Here is a 19,091-nt window from a genome sequence, read left to right on the forward strand (position 1 = left end):
AACTATTTAGCGCGTATGGCGATGGAACCTCAATATAATACGAATATCTACTCACACTTACCAACTTGGTTGTTTCAGAATATTACAATATCAACTAGGAGTTTGATTGGTATGTTTCATGAGTGCAACAAATAAACAACATTTAATGGTTCAAAGTCTAATATTAATCAGTAATAGTTGATAGGTCAGCTGTTATGTATTTTTACTTGGATATTTGTATATCGTAGCATATTTGTATTAGTTACAACTTATATTTATAACACTTTTACCATCATGTTGTACGTACCCTTCTTGACCTTTTTAGTATGTAGAGGAATCTTGCCAATAATAATACACATTTTATTCGTTGAGTCCTTCATCCTTCCATTTACTTGCTTCCACGTAGACCCATCTCCTCTTTATAGGTGACGACTCGGGAAATTTACCGTCTACTTTTGTGGTATTATATATTAAAATATGTTAAAACAAATTCAATTTCCAAATTATACATTTATTTTTATAACACAACATCTTTTGAGCCATTTTCTTTCATGATGGTTTGGAGATGCTTCCAATGTGAAGAGTTATTTGTTTAAGGTTGACTTTCTTCCGTTCATATTCCATAAAGATGGTCGATATCATGGCTCTCTTCTTGTTCTTTCCACATATCTACCGATTTAATTATCTTCAAAATAATCGTCAAAGACTCTGAGATCCTCAATAAATGTTTCTGTGAGGATCTCAAAAGTACTTAGAATTATATCGTAGGAAAAGTAATGCACTAAAACTCTTTATTTTAGTTAGTATATCCTAGTTTGCAATATAAATTTGCTGGAGTCCTGACTTATGAAATAGCCTCCACAACGACTGACCCAAATGAAAAGAAACATCCATTAGTCAAAGGGAAAACATCTTAGTTGTAGATATAGTGTTTAGTTCAAAATCAGCTCATACACTGAAGGGATTAAAGGTAACTACATATGTGTTCCTCATTAATCCATCCCAAAATCTACTGTATGTCTCACGACTTTTGATTGAAAGAAGTGCATATACACGTGGAATACTGTATCCATGACAAGTACGTCTACCGTAAATAAATGATAAAATATAGAGTGACTTTGAAAGTTACATTCACAAACCAATTAGGGTACCTGCTCATTATTTCCATACTCTTTTTAGTTGAACAAATATTTATTCGATTTTCATCCATTGATTTAGAAATCAAACAATAAATTTGATTCTTTTTAATTTGTAACTCTAAGGTTGGCTGGGATTTCAAATCCACGCCTAGACTCTGGTGATTGAGGAATACAGTCATCTCTCCTTATTCGTCTTGTGGTATGCACTAAGTTTATAATTTTTCCTAATGACAGTGGGGCTTTATCTCCCATATTTTGAACAGCACCCCTTATATTTCCAGAGGTGAATTTTTTTCAAAAAAATTAAATCTGCAATATATAATCCTGCCGACGCCCCTGAAAAGGGAAATCATTCAATTATTCTACATTTGATGAATAATTAAAAATATTATTTTGCCAAAATTTGATAGACATTGAAATATTGTATTTTTAAATGTATACCTCTTTCCAATTTATAAGACTTCTTAATGAGTAATTCCTAGTTCAATAAGATGAATACTACATTAAGAAATTTTTGAAAGAATATATCTCTGAGTTGAAGATTGTGGTGGTGGAGTTTAAACTACATCGGGGCTCAGCACTTCACCTGCACAAACTGTGGGCCGGGGTGTATTTAGAGATATTATCAGGGTACCTTGATGCTCAGGGAAGCGACGGCGAATAAGTTCAACTTGCCGCGGGGCCCAGCAGTTGACCTATACAGGTTGTGGGCCAAAGTATATTATAGCATGTTAGAACGTTCCTTGGTGCTTCGAAACGCGGCAGCAGTGGAGTTTAAACTGCCTTAGGGGCCAGCACTTCACCTGTACAACCTGTGGGCTGGGTTGTATTTAGGGATATCAGAAGGGTACCTTCATGCTCAGGGAAGCGGCGGCGGATAAGTTCAGTTTGCCTTGTGGCCCAGTAGTTGACCTAAACAGGCTGTGGGCCAAAGTATATTATAGCATGTTGGAAGGGTTCCTTGGTGATTAGAAACGCGACAGCAGTGGAGTTTAAACTGCCTCGAGGGCCCAGCACTTCAACTGTACAACCTGTGGGTCGGGGTTTACTTTGGGATACTAGAAGGGTACCTTCATGCTCATGGAAGCGGTCGAGGATAAATTCAATTACTTGCCTCAGGGTCCAGCAGCTCAGCTACACAATCTATGGGCCAGGGTGGGTTATAGATTAGAAAGGTTCTATCCTGATATGTTTCTTCATCATTCAATAGTTTTATTGCCCGAATATAATATAAATTGCACACGATAATATTGTCTTTCAATGAAATTACTCACTATCAAATTGTTCACAATGATATTAGCCACAACGTTTTTAATCTCACATTGATAATGTACACAACGATATTACCACGCAACGATTTCCCCCAACGTTTATGTCCGCAACCTTTTTTACCACAATCAGTTGTTGATTTTCGGTTTCTTTTTTTAACATGCCCATTCTACACTGGTTTTTTATCATTGGCTATACACAATTTGTATACACGTTATTCAGTCGCCTAATATTGTGTAGTAAGAATTTTAATGTTGACCATTGTTTTATTTCCCGTTCACCCCCTAATGTTAAATTTGTTGCTGCGCGCCAGCGACTAAAAGTAATTTTTTTAGCTCCAGTACCAAATAAAACATTTTAATTCTTACTCGTCTACTACATTTTTATTCTGGAGGCACTGTCAGATAGAGTTAATTATTTTCCGCAAAGTTTCATTCAATAGATAATAATTATTATAACAATTGTTGCGTATGATTATGTCACTTGCTTTAATGATATAATATTCGAATCACACATACATATCGTACGTGTACATAATGCATATAATGGTAGGAAACAAATTAGTTTCTCTCCAGTAACTCACATCTCCAGTGTCCAATCAATTCAAGTTTCATCGAAGATAAATCTGTAAATTTTTAAATATAAATACAAAATCTTGACCATGAAAATAATGCCTGGATTTGATGTGTCCAATCAGCATCATCGAATGATTGCTGCGCCTCTAGATTTTTTAAACTTCATGATAAATCTATAGAAGATCTTGTTCGAACTTATACTCTAGTATCCTATATTATAGTAGCCTTCATTGTCCTTATTGTATTCTGTATGTTTTACTATTATCAACAAAAGGTAAGTTTATACAATTAAATAATCTTAGTTAATTAAAAACATTATATCATTCTAGATAGTTTCGGCACTCATGAAAGGTCGTATACGGCGTGGTAAAACGATTGGACCCCCATACCAAAAAATGGATAGTCAATTGGAGGATTATCCAAATGAGATTATTCCTAGTTGGAGATTTAAAGATTTATTTATCTAGATATTTATTTCCAGTTGTATTGTTTAGTTTCCATATCATTAGACCAAAAAATATATAAATTTTATATCTAAGAATGTATTTAGTTTTTTATTATATCCTATGATTACTTTCGTTTCAATCCCAACTCCTAGCACAAAAAAAAAACGTAAAATCAAAACAAATTTTAATATTGGAGCCAAAAGATTTAATTATTTATGTTGATTCTTTAGTGATAAAATAAATATGATTAAAAATTATAAAATACTCATTTTTTCAAAGTGTTGGGATTATCCAAAAAATTTAGAATATATTCTTGAAGGAATCTTTAATTATTAAAGAATGTGAGTTATCAAAAAGATTTAATCATTGATACAGGTATAATTTTTAAAATTTGTTAATGATTTCGTCAACATTTACAAGTCTGCGTACTCTATTTAAAAAAAGCAACTCGGGATACATATTTGATTTTAAGATCATTTTTTATTCCAACTCTGAATAGAAACTTCAAATAGATTACTTTCAAAAGTATTTTGCTGATGTGATTAAACATTGTTAAATTAAACTCAAAAAACAATCCAAATAGGTTATCTCATTTTTCATTCCATTGGTGGTGTAATAGTTACAGAGGATTATATATATATATTTATTTGTTTAATTATTTGGGGGGTGTTCTTGATTTGGGGCGGGGACTACAGCCTCTTCAGCCCCCACCCTTCCGGACGCCCCTGAGCTATTAATGTTATTCATAAGCGAACAAACTTTTTTAATCCGCCATTAAAACCTTTCCATATTCAAATTGGATTCATGGGATCATTGTGATAAAATTAGTTTATTAATTAGAAAAATTATTGATATATACAAACGCTTGTGTTTAGTAAATAAATATTGGTTAAGATTTTATCCTTGTAGACAATAAACATGTCCAAAAGTACGAATAAGGAGTACAATTGAAATATTAATTATCCTGGAATTTTGAAAAAAGGTATGATTTTAATCGGTAAATCTTTATATTACATTTAAAAATTTATTTGGTGTTCGGAGAATGAAAAATCGCAGAAAACCTCACTTTACGTTTCTATACAGTAGCTTCTTAAAATAATATCTACTAAGGATATCAATTTAATATAAAAAGGTGTTTGGAAGTCAACCAATTAGTAGTTCTATGAAAAGAAGTAGTTTTGATAGATATCATATCCTTCAAATCTTGTAATAAATACATCAGATTATAAAAGATGTGTACGGAACAAATTTGAGGGTCTTAGTATAAAAAAATTTATAAATGAATAGACATAATTAAATTCTTGATGTGAATGTTAGAATTTGACAAGACTTAAATTATTAAATAAATGAATTATGGATAATTTTAAACAGACATCCTCGGATTTAATTACAGTAATAGGAAACAAAATATCCCTAAAATACAGTTTTAAGTGACTCTAGAATATTCAAATATTCCAGAACTTAAAGATTGAAATAATTCATAGATAATTATGAATAAGTAAGTATGTTAAAGGATTTCAAAAATAGATTGAAAAGGAATCATTAACGTTATTTGATGTAGCATTTTCTCTGTCTCTTTGATTATATTTAATGTTTCAGTTTCATGAAATCTCGTCAAATGATAGTTGAAACATTCGAGTATGTGGGACAATTTAAAAAATTGGTAGAAAATCAAAATATAAATGTATATTAATATATATATTATCTAGTATTATTTCAATCTCCTTCATATTATTCAATAAGAAAAGAAATTCGAAGCGAAGCGCCTTCGATGTTTTTAATATACCTAGCTATTAATAATAACAAGTGATTAAGTAGTGAGGACAAAGCAAGCTGGAAAGCAGAGAGTTTACAAAATATAAACATGATACATTTTTTAGCAGCCTAGTGGGAATGACGTCAGATGACAAAAGTAGCCAATCAATGAGTATGTTTTGCCTCAGGCTGGACTGCTCGTCAGCTGAAATTTTATTATTCGCCTGTTCCTTTTCTCCCTCTTTCCTTTTCCGTTTTTGCCTTGAGAGATCATAGCCGTGTAAGTAGAATTTTTAAAAATAAATATGAAATTCTTTCATCACCCATGCATTTCCTTTTTCTCTAGGTGGCTCGAAATAGAAAGATGACTTCCAAGGATAAGAACCCTATGCGCGATGTGAAGATCCGCAAGCTCTGCTTGAATATCTGTGTGGGTGAGTCTGGTGATAGGCTCACACGTGCTGCCAAAGTATTGGAGTCCATCACTGGACAAACGCCTGTCTTCTCCAAGGCTCGTTACACTGTCAGATCCTTCGGTATCAGACGTAACGAAAAAATCGCCGTTCACTGCACTGTGCGTGGAGCAAAGGCCGAAGAGATCCTCGAAAAGGGACTCAAGGTAAGATCCTTACTCGGGTACTCGAATCATACTTTGATACGTTCATTCATTCCAGGTCCGAGAATACGAGTTGAAGCGGGATAACTTCTCCAAGAACGGAAACTTCGGCTTCGGTATTCAGGAACACATCGACTTGGGTATCAAGTACGATCCTTCCATTGGTATTTATGGCATGGACTTTTATATTGTCCTCGGAAGAGCCGGTATGAATGTGCGTCACCGTCGTGCCAAGACTGGACGTATTGGCAAGTCCCATGAGTTGGTCAAGGAAGATGCCATGAAATGGTTTCAAACCAAGTATGAGGGTGTTATTCTTAACAAATAAACTCTTCCTATGCTCATACTTTATATATCTCTATTCCAACATCCTTTGTCTCTAAATCGTTGTGTATAATCACGGAAAATATACATCTTAATAACTCCGAAATCCTTGTGTATATTAATTGAACTTATGCTTAATGATCTTGTCACCGGTGTTTGCTATTTCTTGCGTATCTTGACTACTATTAGATCTGGAAATAGTAATACGCCTGAGACCAGGATAAATTTATAGTCAGCACAGATGTTTGGGAAATCTATTTAATCTAAAACCACCTTTAAGTCAGGTATTCTAAGTACATAATTTTAGTATATCAAGTATCTACCTCCAAAAGGCGATTCTATCATTAATTTTTACAAAAGCAATGTCTGAACATTATTATACTAGACTATTAAGATATTTTATTTCTTAATGGTGACTTAGCTTTTGAATTAGAATTATACATTACAATTTTAAAATGGTTGCTGTCATAATGAGGTATTTATCTATTATCCTCATACGATATCCCATATTTGGGGCGGGACGGTTTGACAAACTGTATATTAAATGGAGTATTTATATTCTTATATATTAAAAATTGCTTAACATAAGGTACGCAGATTTCTGAAATGAAAATCGTGGACATTTTCAATGCGACGGTGAAAAATCATTCGATATTAACATAATGAAATAAAAAATGGGGACAAGTTCTTCAGTGGTCAGAATTTTTTCTACACCTTTGACCGGGGACAGCTCACTCAAAACGTGGGCATCTGGCGGCCACTTAAGCTTAAAACAAGTATTCTATAATGGATGTAGGACCCAGAAATTTATTTGATTCAACCAACAAAAATTATTCTTGAATTTAAAGGGATAGCGTATCCCTTTAATTTATAAAATCATAGCTTCAAATTTTCATCTCACGTGAGCATTATTAATGTGTGCCTTTTTGGGACCCTAAACAATCAAGTTTTATGAGTAAAATCCCTTTTTTATTAATATTAATAAAAATTGTGAACTATTGGGTGCCAAAATGGGATCAGTAAGTTAAGAACTTAAACCTTACTGTCTGTTAAAGATGAATTAATTACTATTGCATTGTAATACAGTCTTATTTCCATATTGTAGACACTCTATTAAGTATTGGAATATTATATTTTTCTCTAATTATCCTATTTTTTTTGTTCCTAATAGTAATAACTAAGAATTGATGAAATAAGTAGAGTTCAAGGAAACATATCGACATTTCATAGGGATTTTCAGTACATATGACCTTGATTTTATTCAAATATCACTATTTATCATTGGTATGAAGTAGTATCCAATGATTAGAGTTAGTCCTTTTTTTATTCGGAAAGTCATCAGATAGGGTTTAATCAAAATTGATTGGGAAAATGAGGATTTTATGTAGTAAGTTTGAGCTCACAAGATTGAGTATTTTCAATTATTATCGAATTTATGACGTCAGTGAAACCCCTCTATAAAATGAAAAACAGGGAAGTAATGTGTTGAGTGACGTCAGAGTGCCAATTCAAATTGGGTGTTTATTTTTAATGTTAAGCTGCAATAGCAACTGTGAACGGCTCGCTCCGTAACACATACAGACTCGAAATTGAAATTAGTAATTAATTAGTATTAGTATTACAAATTTATAGATAGATTTAAACTAGTGATGATGTATCCAAGGTGAAAGGAATAATGGATTAAAAGATGAATAGAGAAAAGATCAAGGAAGACCCATCGAGTCATCATACACGGATACGACTACGAACGGAGAGCCGTGAATCCCGTCATACAGCAGCAGGTTCTCTGCTCCAAGAATTTGTAACACGAGAAGGGGAAATAGAGGAAATTTCTAGTTTGGTGGAGCCTAATTTGGATTTCGATACGGTTCAATCCTTGATACAATTTAATTTAAAAGTGTCCTCTAAGTAGAGCAACATGACGGACCGCATTGTTGTTCTCCTGGACATGGACTGTTTTTATTGCCAGGTAGAAGCAAAGGATGATCCCTCATTAGCTGGTGTTCCTAGCGCCGTTGTTCAACACAACGATTGGCGGGGCGGAGGCATCATTGCTGTCAATTATGAGGCTAGAGCCTTTGGAGTAACAAGGAACATGCGGGGTGCAGATGCTAAACTTAAATGTCCTGAGATTCAATTGGTCAGAGTTCCCATGATTCGAGAAAAAGCGGATTTGTCAAAGTATAGAGAAGCTGGAAAAGCAGTTATCTCTGCAATAACTCAATTCGATTCCAAATTCATCGTTGAAAGAGCTTCTGTAGATGAGGCCTATCTGGATATTACGCCTGCTGTCGAAGCCATGGAATCCACTCCGATTTCCTCCCAAACTCTACCTAATACAAATGTCGTAGGATTTGAAAAAAATCAAGTCCACAAATGGCTTGAGGATCTTAATGCAGATGACACGCGATTGTCCATTGGTGCATATATTATGGAGCAAGTACGTGAAGCTGTATTTGAGAAGACGGGATTTCGTTGCTCGGCTGGAATTGCTCATAATAAAATACTTGCAAAGATAAGCTGTGGTCTTCATAAACCTAACCAGCAGACTGTTTTACCTCATTCATCTGTTCCTATTCTTTACAGTAAATTAAAGTTAACAAAACTAAGAGGTCTTGGTGGAAAGTTTGGGGATCAAGTTTTGAATCTTTTAAATATCGAAACGGCCATGGAATTATCCACGATTAACTTAAAAACATTACACAAATATTTTGATGAAAAAACGAGTCTTTGGTTATATAGACTTGGACAGGGTTTGGATGATGAGCCTGTCAATGGAAGAGAGCTTCCAAAGTCAATAGGCTGCTCTAAAAACTTTCGTGGTCCTCAAAAAAGACTAGACACTATGGAAAAAGTGATTCGTTGGATGAAATCGTTGGCGGAAGAATTGTCGGATAGACTGATAAAAGACAAAGAAGTGAATGCTCGTGTACCCAAAACTCTTAATATTAATGTTGGCCTTGAGGGTAGTAAATCATCTGTTTCAAGAGGAGGGGCATTTAACACATTTGACGTTGATGGTATTACTGATAGAGGACTTCAACTCATTCAGAAGCTTAACAACGCAACCGACAAAGAAAAATATTGGAAGCCTCCCATTACTCTACTAAGCCTGAACGCTAGTAAATTCGAGGAACTAAATGGTAATGGAACCACTAGCATTTCTGCATTCTTTAACTCAAAACTGAACGTACAGACTCAACAAAGTGAGCCAACTTGTTCAGATAGCCTTAAACATGAACAAAAATTCATTAAAACTCAATTGGTTTCAAAGGATAATGAAAACGTCGAACCTTGTAGCATTACTTCAGATTATACAAATGTGGATCCTTCTGTGTTAGAAATGCTTCCAGCTGATATTAAACAAGAAATAGAGTCTCAGATAAAAAGACAAAAAAATGATACAGAAAAAGAAACCTGTCCAAAATGTGGTATAACAATATCTCCTTTCGACCTACCTGAACATTTAGACTTCCATGTGGCTAAAGAATTGCAAAAAAATTATCAATGTGTTGTAGAATCTATTCCTAGTTCCAAACGAAAAAGCTCAGACTCGGACTCAAAAGAGAGTAAAAAACAAAAGAATATCCTTAGCTTTTTCAATAAAATCTAATTAATGATTAATTTATTATAATTTCATGAATTGTAACTCAACTTTTAAACAAAACTTATCTTCTCATATTCAAAATTGAAATTGTATATTATCTTTATATTTTTAGGCAAAACAGCGAATCATTCGATTTCTTTCTTCTATTTTTATGAAGATTCAAAGTTAGTATTATAATTATAGTAGTATATTATGATATGACAAAATCTTATATTTGCAGAACAGTATTTTAAATAAGCATGCTACTTTCAAAGTCCTGGAAACCACAAATAATTCAACGATCCTTTTGGAGATATTTTTCCTCAACAGAGGCACCAAGCCAAACAGAAGATGATGGACCATCTCCAACTGACCTTGCTCGTGAAAAAATATGGAAAAAAAAAGAGGCTGAAGAGGCACAAGGAATATTTCGTGTGCTAGATATTGGACTACCAAATAAATATGATTTAGATAAAGACACTAAAAAAAGGAGAAAGGAATTCCGTGCTCCTGAGCGAAAAAAGTCTGATGTAGAATGGAGTAGCGTGTGGCCTGCTCCAAAGACCTTTCACCCTTATGTTGTTCCATTACCCATAAGACAGGGATTTGTTAATCGAAAGGAAGGCAAAACTGTTCCCGACAAAAACGCAAATGTAGAGTTAATGAAAATCCCTAATTTTCTCCATGCAACTCCTCCAGCCATAAGGCAACATTGTGCTGCAATTAAAAAGTATTGTACAGAATGGCCAAAGGAGTTGGACACAAATGCAATAATTGACCGTACTTTTTCTCTTACAAAAGAAACATCCGATTACTTAAACGCCAGTTCATCGTTGAGGGATTTTAGGGCACGCATTACAACTTTTAAATTCAAGCTCTCAAATTTATTTTTAGAACCTAAAGCTAAAGATAAAATGATTCGTCTTCTGGGTAAGGACTCTAATGTTTTATGTTTACATCACGAAGTTTTAAAACACTTTTTGTATCTCAGGTACGGAACACTATAATCTTGAAACAGATGAGGTTACCATAGTTGTAGATCGATGTCCCTATAGGAAACAAAACTCGGATTACTTTAAGTATTTGATTTCTGCCTTATATTTTGAATCATTTAAAGTCGAGGACTGGGAAAAAATGGGGTTCCTTGATACTCTAAATTTTGAATATGAGGATCTTTTCGTCGAATACGAAGACAATGACAAGATTGACGATCCTGAGGTAAAGGACGTCTTTAATCATCTCGTGAATGAAGGAGAAAATTCAAATACTTTAGCAATACTTAAAAATAATATTGTGAACAAACACTATAGAGTTGAACCATATAAGCCTAACACCGATTAAGATCGAATTTCATTAAAAGATCATTATTAAAAATTATGGCTATTATTTGAATCAAACGCACATCAACATTCTAGTTAGAATTAAAACTCATCTTTTGTATATTTGCTAGGCTATTAGTAATTAGCTATTGAGTAATATGCTAAATGAACATATATACATTTAAAAAATAATTAATTTATTAACGTACAAAGTAACATAGAATGAACTAAAAATTAGTGAAAGGACATAATGACTTCTTGTAAACATAGATTTTAGCTTTCTCTTCGCAAGGTTTTTGGGTTTGGCCCTCTTTTAAAAGAGGTAAAAACATTACAGGAGGATCTGTCACATGTATCAAATTCCAATTATTTTGATTTTCAATATTCTTCTGCTCAGGCTCCCAAATCAGGCTAACTGATGACTTATGTGAAAAAATAAGGTATCCTCCTGGTTTAACAACTCGAATCCATTCATTTAGTACAAATGGTTTAATATAAGTTGTAACCGATATACATAAAAGTATATCGAAGACGTTACTTTTAAATGGGAGAGTATGGAGTAGATCCCCCTGATGCAATGTGTCGTATATGTTCTTTTCTTTGCATTTAGAAAGCATAGAAAATGAAAAATCGAAGCCTGTTAGATTATTAAATCCCTCATCATGAAACACCTGACCAATCAATCCATCACCACAACCCAAATCCAAAATTTTCGAACTTTTAGGTGGCAATGGGGAAATGGCTTGTACAAAAGACTTGAACACTAGTCTAGGCAAGAAGTACCCCCATTTTTTCATATTTTTCTCATAATTGACGGCAAAATCTTCATAATACTCTTTGACATCCGTAATTTTCATTATAGTTTCATCGTAATTAGTCTGCAGATTCTCATCAAAGAACCAAGGATTTCCCTCTACTTTTCCCCACTGCAAGGATAGTCCAACAAAAGACTTCTCCTTAGAGATAAATTGGATGCATCGGGGTTCAGAAGAATTAAAAAATCTGGAGTTTCTCTCTGTGAGGTCCTCTGTTCCCATGGAAACTCTACCAGAAACTCCTATTAAAAATTCATCAGATAGTATTCCCCATGGACTCCCAACTTGATCTTCTTTCTGGTGGTACACTTTAAGAGCTATATTCTTGGAAGAAATGAAGGATTCTTTATCTGGGCCAATGATGGATCCAATAGAAAAAATATAATTCGTCTTGCAATCACGAATCTCTTGCCAGTCTAAGAATGGAAGTATCTCATTTAAACCATAACAATCATTTAGATTTAATTGCATTGGGACCTCCTTTGGAATATCAGAGGTCAGTGTATGTAGATCGAGATTCAAAGTATCTAAGGAATTAATTATGTCTATAAGGCTTTTATGGTAATGATTCAACACTTCTTCATGACTCTTCCAGTCAAGGGTTTTTTCAAATTTTTTTAAAAATCGAATTAGTGGCGACATTTTCCTCCGGAGGAGCAGTTCCAACTACTAGAAACATTTAAAATTTGAGGTTGAGTTCACATTCAATATTCATAGTACTCTTTTTTTATTATTATTATTTGTTATGTATTAAAATACTGTATTTTACGTAGTATAAATAGTCATGTATTGGACGTTAATCGTAGCAGTCTGAATTTTATAAAGACTCATAATATAAGAGCCTAAAAGTAAATGTACAAGAATATAGTGATTAGAAGAGACATATTATAAGCTTGAAAATTAATATTACGCCCTCTCCGGTTTCGATCGTAATTAATTGATGACTGTCTATAAGTCAGTTATTTAAATTCAAGAAATTCCATATGTATCATATGGAATAATAAATTTAAGCTACCCTTCATTTAAAACTCTTATTAATTAATGTATTCTAATATCTAATTAACTATTGGGGATTTTTTAAATTTTTACCACTAATAGTTGTAGAGCCCTACTAAAGCTTAAAGCTCAACTATCTAGCTATAGTGAATGATGGCCGACCGGCAGATGAAATAATAAGTTAGTGTTGTGTTGGAGAGCAAACAATGAAAAGAGAAGAGTTCGAATCAATACATCCGTCGGTGGCCTTTTCTTTTTGTTATTATGACATATTATTCATCCAACAATAAGTAACAACTGCCTGATTTGTATTTGACACTTTTGATGCAAGTGGTCTAGTGAAGTTAAAGTTGTAAGGTGGCATAGCAGAGGGAGTCGGGTGCAACAGGAGTTTCAACAACGACATGATTCGAGCAATTCTTGTTTTTAACAATCGTGGTAAACCTAGAGTCAATAAGTTTTATGAATATTATGTAAGTTCTTTATATTTAATATTATATTTTATCCATTTACCGATTTTTCAAATGTTTTTCATTTACTTTTAGACAGAAACGGATCAGCAGCAAATCATCAAAGAGACATTCCAGCTTGTCTCCAAAAGAGACGACAATGTTTGTAACTTTTTGGAAGGAGGAAGGTTTGACGAATTCTCTTAAGTCATTCTCTAATTGAATGTTATTTCTTCTTTATCCTTCATAGTTTGATCGGAGGCTCGGATTTCAAACTCATTTATCGTCATTATGCGACTTTATATTTCGTGTTTTGTGTGGACAGCTCAGAGTCTGAATTAGGGATATTAGATCTAATACAAGTATTTGTAGAAACCTTGGACAAATGCTTTGAAAATGTTTGTGAACTGGACCTTATCTTCCATATGGACAAAGTATGATATTATTAAGAATATTTGATACTCTAAAATTGTTTGTTTCTGAATTTCTAGGTTCACTTTATTCTCAATGAACTGGTAATGGGGGGCATGGTCCTTGAAACAAATATGACCGAGATCTTACAGCGTATTGAAGAGCAAAGTAAACTTGAGAAGGAGGAGGTAGGGTGATCTCTTGATTTATTTTCCTATTATTATAAGTTCCTTTGTATGTTCGGATCTCCCCATCTTTTTATTTCAATTCACGCTCTTTAAAGCCTTTTTTTAAAGTTGTGCAGATAAAAATGACAGCTCTAATTTATTTTAAAACACCCATTCCTAATATTCGTGTTTAACCCATATACATAACAAAAAGTCTTAACATACATTACACTAACAAGTTTAAGTAGGACTTTCGTTTTGAATCATATCTTAAAATCAAATGGGCAAAATAACTCAAAATAGTTTAGCACTTTGCACTAATTGTGAAGTCGAAACTTGACGCATTTGTTGTGATTTAACAAAAGATTAATAAAAAGTCAAATTTTCTCGCAAATACTGTTCATTTTGTAAAATGTTATACTAAAACTGAACAAGAATAAATTAATTACTACTATCTAGATAAATAGTAATGTGGCTTTAAGTTTAAGTGTTGCCACGATGCTAATATGTTTTATACCGGTTCTGCTACCAAAAATAGGGTAGGTATTTCGATACTTTTTCGACTAAAAATGTCATTAAGGGTAATTCACACACACTTACCGAGAGATTGCAGGACTTTTTTGGGGAATGGTGAGGGAGGGTTAGCTCGGAAATTTGATGGCTTTATGAAAGGACAATTTTCCAGTTAATTTTTTTTTTTTGGGAGGGTGGAGGGTACGTTATCGGCGTAAATATTTCTTAATGACGTAATAGTATAGGAAGAACTGGTTCCAATATCAATTTAGTACAGTACCATTTCGGCATTCTGAACAACACTACATAGTGGCTTCTTAGATGACACCGTTTCACTGATATCTTTGTAGTTTGGTTGGAGTATGTTTTTTATTCATTATTTATTGTGTCGTGGTTTTTTTAGTTATGATTGTATGGTATAATTAGATGTAGGCATCAAAAATACCATAGGTTAGTTATTGGTTTAGTAATAAACATAAACTATATTAGACTCGCCTTATGAAAGTCCTACAATGTATAGTACACACTATCACTTTTTATCAGAGAGTAATCGTAAACTGGATGATTGATTGAACTATTAATAATATAATTTATTTAAAGGAATAATTTAAGTGTATTATGCAAAATATTTGCTGAGTATTAATTGTATATTGTAGATCCCATAACGCACATGAATGAAAAAAGCAGTTAATTGTTGCACCTCCTATAAAATTGATTATGTATGTAAGACTCGGCAGTTTATGTAATTATGCCTATGTGATTGGTTCGACACAATCTTAATGAAACACTGACTCAAATTGTCTAAAATATGAATAAGAACATTATTTTTTAAATGAAGGACAAGCATGCTTCAGTTTAATTCATTCCCACTCCTATAATTAATTCATTCATTGACTCCTTCCTTTTGTAGGCAAACCTTCGATATTACATTGACAAAGTAAAGAAAATACGAGATAAATTTGATTTCAAGTACCATTATATAATTATTTGTATTTTGTCCTTGGATGTGGTGTTCTTTTGTACGAGGAGCAGAATGGGTTCATTCAATCGATAACCTATTTTTTTATATTGTGTGAATGGGGTTGGGTTGATATATATATATATATTGTACATCTTCAAACACTAATTAGTCTCAAAAATGAATTTATATCCATCCATCTACTAAAACAAGTTTAGAATATTATTTACATTTCTTCTAAAAATATTCGCAATACCTTGTAACTTGAATATCAAGAAATCTGTTTTTCATTTAGTCTATTTTTTTTTTTTTTTTTTTTGACCGATTAATTAGTGCGAGATGATGTATTTTGCTCATATTGTGTTTTTCTAGAAAATTGAAAGAAGTAATGCTCTGAGAAGGAGAGCTATGTTACTCTTGTGCCATCATACAATCATTCTTGGTCTGTTTAACAGACACCATTAATTATGTAGGTTTTTTTTTCAGTTTATCGACTTTTGAGAAGATTGTATTTTTTTTATACATCTCCAAGCCACATTCCCGTTCAGTAGGTATAAATCATTTTCTACAAAGAGAATGTATCACGATTGGTTTTGATTTTATTGATTTGAAAAATCCCTGAATAAAAATTTTAATAAGAGACTATATAAATAAACTTTTCTTCTATTAGACGGACATACTACAGAAGGGTCCAAAACTAGTTGGACTGATTTATATTAAGCCTAATTAATTAATGTCTATTAGAAGTTTCTGGAGACGAAAATGCTGTCTTGGATTAATAACGCCTTTACTGGAGTCTCAATCTGCTTTCACAAGTGTAGAGATCAAGTACATATTATCAAAATGAGGCTCCTGACTGTAATAAAAAATTTAAAAGGCCTTTTTTAATCAAACTAAACTTAAATCTTGGACTAATATTCACCTTTACAAAATTGTTTAAAATATGTCTCTAGAACTTTTGTATTATGCGATAGAGGTGCATTTGTTAGTCTCTAGTATGGAACACTCTGTAGATACATAACATGAAATGATCTTTAGTTGATAGTCTTAAAATGATTAATACTAAATATAGTATGTTTTTTTTCTAAGAACATCTTCGATTTCAATGGTCAAAGTTCAATTTATAATGACAAGGCTTGTTGTCGCCTATAATAATTAATTATATTATTTTAATGACGAGTCTTTTCTATAATGTGTGTATTTTTATACATGCATTTAATGAGGATTTGCTTTGTGATAACATAAATTTGAAACGTTTTTGAGACCATTTATATTTATACTTGTGTAACCTGGAGATAAAGTATTTATTTTGTCCTTGATTTAATGTTAATGATTCAATTTAATTAACTCATGACTTATTAACTCTCATTCTTCCAATAGGCTGGGCTTTCAGCAGCCCCAACTCGAGCCATCACTGCTGTAAAGAACATGAATATTCCTCAACAGATAAAAGACATTAAATTACCCGAAATCACTCAGGCCATCAAGGATTTGAAATTATGATACACGCCGGAAGTGTGCACCAAAGAGGGACTCATCCAACATTCCCTCTCATCTTCTCTCAACTAAATGCAGAGAATGACGTGCACATTTCCAAGATAACGAGAAACTACCAAAAATAAAGAAGATTGCCCAACAACTCATTTCATCAATTTAATTAATTTCATCCCTAAATTGGTTTGGTAAAAAAACCATGTTTTTAGGCTTAATGATTCTGAAAATATGTCATTGATTCTACTTCTAAGAAACGCAATTTTTTGATATTTTACGCGTCAAAACTTTTAGATGCATTTAGTGAATGTTTCACTGTATTATTTCCTTGTTAATTAATTATTTAAAATACCCAATTTTTCAAGTTTTTATATTTTTGTATCAATGTTATTTTTTTTTCTTTAAAAATAGTTTAATAGAACACGAATTTTTATTACTAAATGTACATTCATACATATTTTAAGTATATGTATGCCATATATTGATCTAATTTATCTTACAACTTATGAAACACTCATTGATAGGTCGTTTTTACCTTTTTATATTTCAGTGGTTTTGATATTGTGGCATACAATTTTATTTCACTATATAGATATAACAATTGTTTGTAAATGAGAAAAACCAACTTGAGGTTTGAAGTTTCCTTGTCAAAATCCCTAAGTGTCTCAATTCATAATAAAATTTATTATTGGTTTTTTATTTCACGATTTGGTAGATTTTTTATTAGTCGCATTCATCATCTGAACTTTTGAATAAATCATCATCTGAAGGAATTTCAATGTTCAAATCATCAAATTCGGGTGCATGGGCCTAGATATCAAAATATGATTATTTATGAGTACCTAATATGTAAAACAATTATCTAATAAATCTTACAATTTTTGCTAGCATGGCAATACATCTGGTGACCTTGGGAATATTTTTCATTTCAAGGAGTTCCTCTGGCTTGAATAGGTACTCTTCAGGAACCCCGTACTTTCGAAGATATTTTAATAGTATGTCCACCCTCTCTTGCTTCGTTTCAAGTATCGTTGTTGGACCTCCCTCCTTAGGAACTGAGTTAAAAATGACGTGCTGCAGGACTAAAAAAGGAGATAATATTGTTGCATTTTGTTATATACGGAGTGGTACATTAAAATCTGAACACTTTGAATTTTAGACTTGAACAAAATATAATTTATCTTTATAATTTTGTCTGAGCTCTCTTAATCATTAATGTTGCCGCCTATTTTCGCATACCTCCGCCCTATGATATATTGAAACTTATACCAGGTGGCCTATTGAAATATGAAAATTGTTGAAATTAATTCATATTTCAATATATTAAAGCATAAGTAATTACTCACAATACAAAACAAATTTGAGCTCTCTAACTTACGAATAAGTCGAGAAAATGAAACTTGAACGTGATTGACGAATTTCCACACAATTGGGCGTCTCCAGGATCTTCGTCTATGCCGTCAGCAACAGCGGAACGTTGGAGAGAAAGAAGTTAAAGAAAGTTGTTAAAAAGGCTACAGTGGACCCAGAGGAGTTAAGGGAAACAGCCCAGACTAATTCCCTCAAGTCCATGAGTGCGCATGCAAGAGATCTTGGGGGTTTTACACCAGACTGTCTAGAGAGCTATCACAAAAGTGGGTAGAAATAGCCTTGTGAGGGCGAAGAGGCCACTTTTAACACCAGCAATGAAATAAACCCATCTGTTCCGTTGCAGACTCTTTTCAATTCATTTTTGACACTTTTGGCCCCCTTACAGTCCTGATGCCAAACCCTTCGACTACACGTTTTGGGTGAAGGTTGAGAGGAAAGCCTGCAATGTCCTTTATTCAAATACCGAGGCCCTCAAAACCACTGTCAGCAAGAACTGGGAAGCCATGATAGAGGACTATGTCCGTATAGGGTGCCAGGCCTTCCGTCCTTACCTGGATGCCATTATTGCCGCTAAGAGAAGCTACATGAATTATTATGAGGGCTAGGATACATATCAATTTATATTATTAATTTTGTTTAAATTATATCCTATCCTTCATAGTATTAAAATAATTTATTTTTGTTTGATGTATGTTCCGCTTAGAAAAATTAGGAATTAGGATGAGTGAGTTAATCTTCAATCTTCATTATGGTTGAAGAAAGAATATGACAAGTTAGCAATGGCAATGACAATAAATAAATCACTAGTCAAAGATTTGAAAATATTGATTTATATTTAACAAAATCGGTATTTTCACATGGTCAATTATATTTTGTATTTTCAAAATTGGCAAAAGAGGTGCAGATTTGATT

At 33.0% G+C, this 19,091-nt stretch overlaps 5 protein-coding genes and 1 long non-coding RNA gene across 10 annotated transcripts in view; 5 read left to right on the plus strand and 1 right to left on the minus strand.

Moving 5' to 3' along the window:
• Positions 1 to 2,526: 2,526 nt before the first annotated feature.
• LOC121132439 (uncharacterized) lies at positions 2,527 to 3,503 on the plus strand. The gene is made up of 2 exons (XR_005869336.2): positions 2,527 to 3,236; positions 3,292 to 3,503. It is a non-coding gene; the product is annotated as an uncharacterized lncRNA (long non-coding RNA).
• Positions 3,504 to 5,308: 1,805 nt separating this feature from the next.
• Positions 5,309 to 6,209, plus strand: LOC121132403 (ribosomal protein L11). The gene is made up of 3 exons (XM_040727801.2): positions 5,309 to 5,443; positions 5,510 to 5,782; positions 5,838 to 6,209. The coding sequence occupies exons 2-3, from the start codon at positions 5,528 to 5,530 to the stop codon at positions 6,105 to 6,107; spliced, it is 525 nt and encodes a 174-aa protein (XP_040583735.1). The 5' UTR covers positions 5,309 to 5,443; positions 5,510 to 5,527; the 3' UTR covers positions 6,108 to 6,209.
• A 1,386-nt stretch (positions 6,210 to 7,595) lies between these two features.
• On the plus strand, positions 7,596 to 11,063 carry mRpS35 (mitochondrial ribosomal protein S35). Its single transcript, XM_040727775.2, has 4 exons — positions 7,596 to 7,701; positions 9,823 to 9,874; positions 9,931 to 10,619; positions 10,681 to 11,063. Exons 3-4 carry the CDS (start codon positions 9,950 to 9,952, stop codon positions 11,028 to 11,030), a joined length of 1,020 nt encoding a protein of 339 aa, XP_040583709.1. The 5' UTR covers positions 7,596 to 7,701; positions 9,823 to 9,874; positions 9,931 to 9,949; the 3' UTR covers positions 11,031 to 11,063.
• On the plus strand, positions 7,687 to 9,822 carry PolH (DNA polymerase eta). The gene has a single exon (XM_040727769.2). It carries the CDS (start codon positions 8,022 to 8,024, stop codon positions 9,714 to 9,716), a length of 1,695 nt encoding a protein of 564 aa, XP_040583703.1. The 5' UTR covers positions 7,687 to 8,021; the 3' UTR covers positions 9,717 to 9,822.
• Positions 11,064 to 12,484: 1,421 nt separating the features above from the next.
• or (AP-3 complex subunit sigma-2 or) lies at positions 12,485 to 17,507 on the plus strand. Of its 2 annotated transcripts, XM_040727788.2 has the most exons (6): positions 12,485 to 13,292; positions 13,365 to 13,456; positions 13,519 to 13,702; positions 13,760 to 13,867; positions 15,270 to 15,296; positions 16,698 to 17,507. In XM_040727788.2, exons 1-6 carry the CDS (start codon positions 13,224 to 13,226, stop codon positions 16,818 to 16,820), a joined length of 603 nt encoding a protein of 200 aa, XP_040583722.1. In that variant the 5' UTR covers positions 12,485 to 13,223; the 3' UTR covers positions 16,821 to 17,507. The 2 variants fall into 2 exon arrangements, with proteins under 2 accessions (XP_040583722.1, XP_040583730.1); XM_040727796.2 differs by lacking the exon at positions 15,270 to 15,296.
• The window catches only part of LOC121132416 (muscle-specific protein 20), a 44,436-nt gene continuing 42,678 nt past the window's right edge, over positions 17,334 to 19,091 (minus strand). For all 4 annotated transcript variants that reach the window (XM_040727825.2, XM_040727833.2, XM_040727809.2 and 1 more), the window contains exons 4-5: positions 17,685 to 17,890; positions 17,334 to 17,618 (exon numbers count right to left, since the gene is read on the minus strand). In XM_040727825.2, the coding sequence (XP_040583759.1) occupies positions 17,532 to 17,618; positions 17,685 to 17,890 (293 nt within the window). In that variant the 3' untranslated portion in view covers positions 17,334 to 17,531. The remainder of the gene's footprint in view (positions 17,619 to 17,684; positions 17,891 to 19,091) is intronic.

This window comes from Lepeophtheirus salmonis, chromosome 1, assembly GCF_016086655.4.
Source record: "Lepeophtheirus salmonis chromosome 1, UVic_Lsal_1.4, whole genome shotgun sequence".
NCBI classification, from domain to species: domain Eukaryota; kingdom Metazoa; phylum Arthropoda; class Copepoda; order Siphonostomatoida; family Caligidae; genus Lepeophtheirus; species Lepeophtheirus salmonis.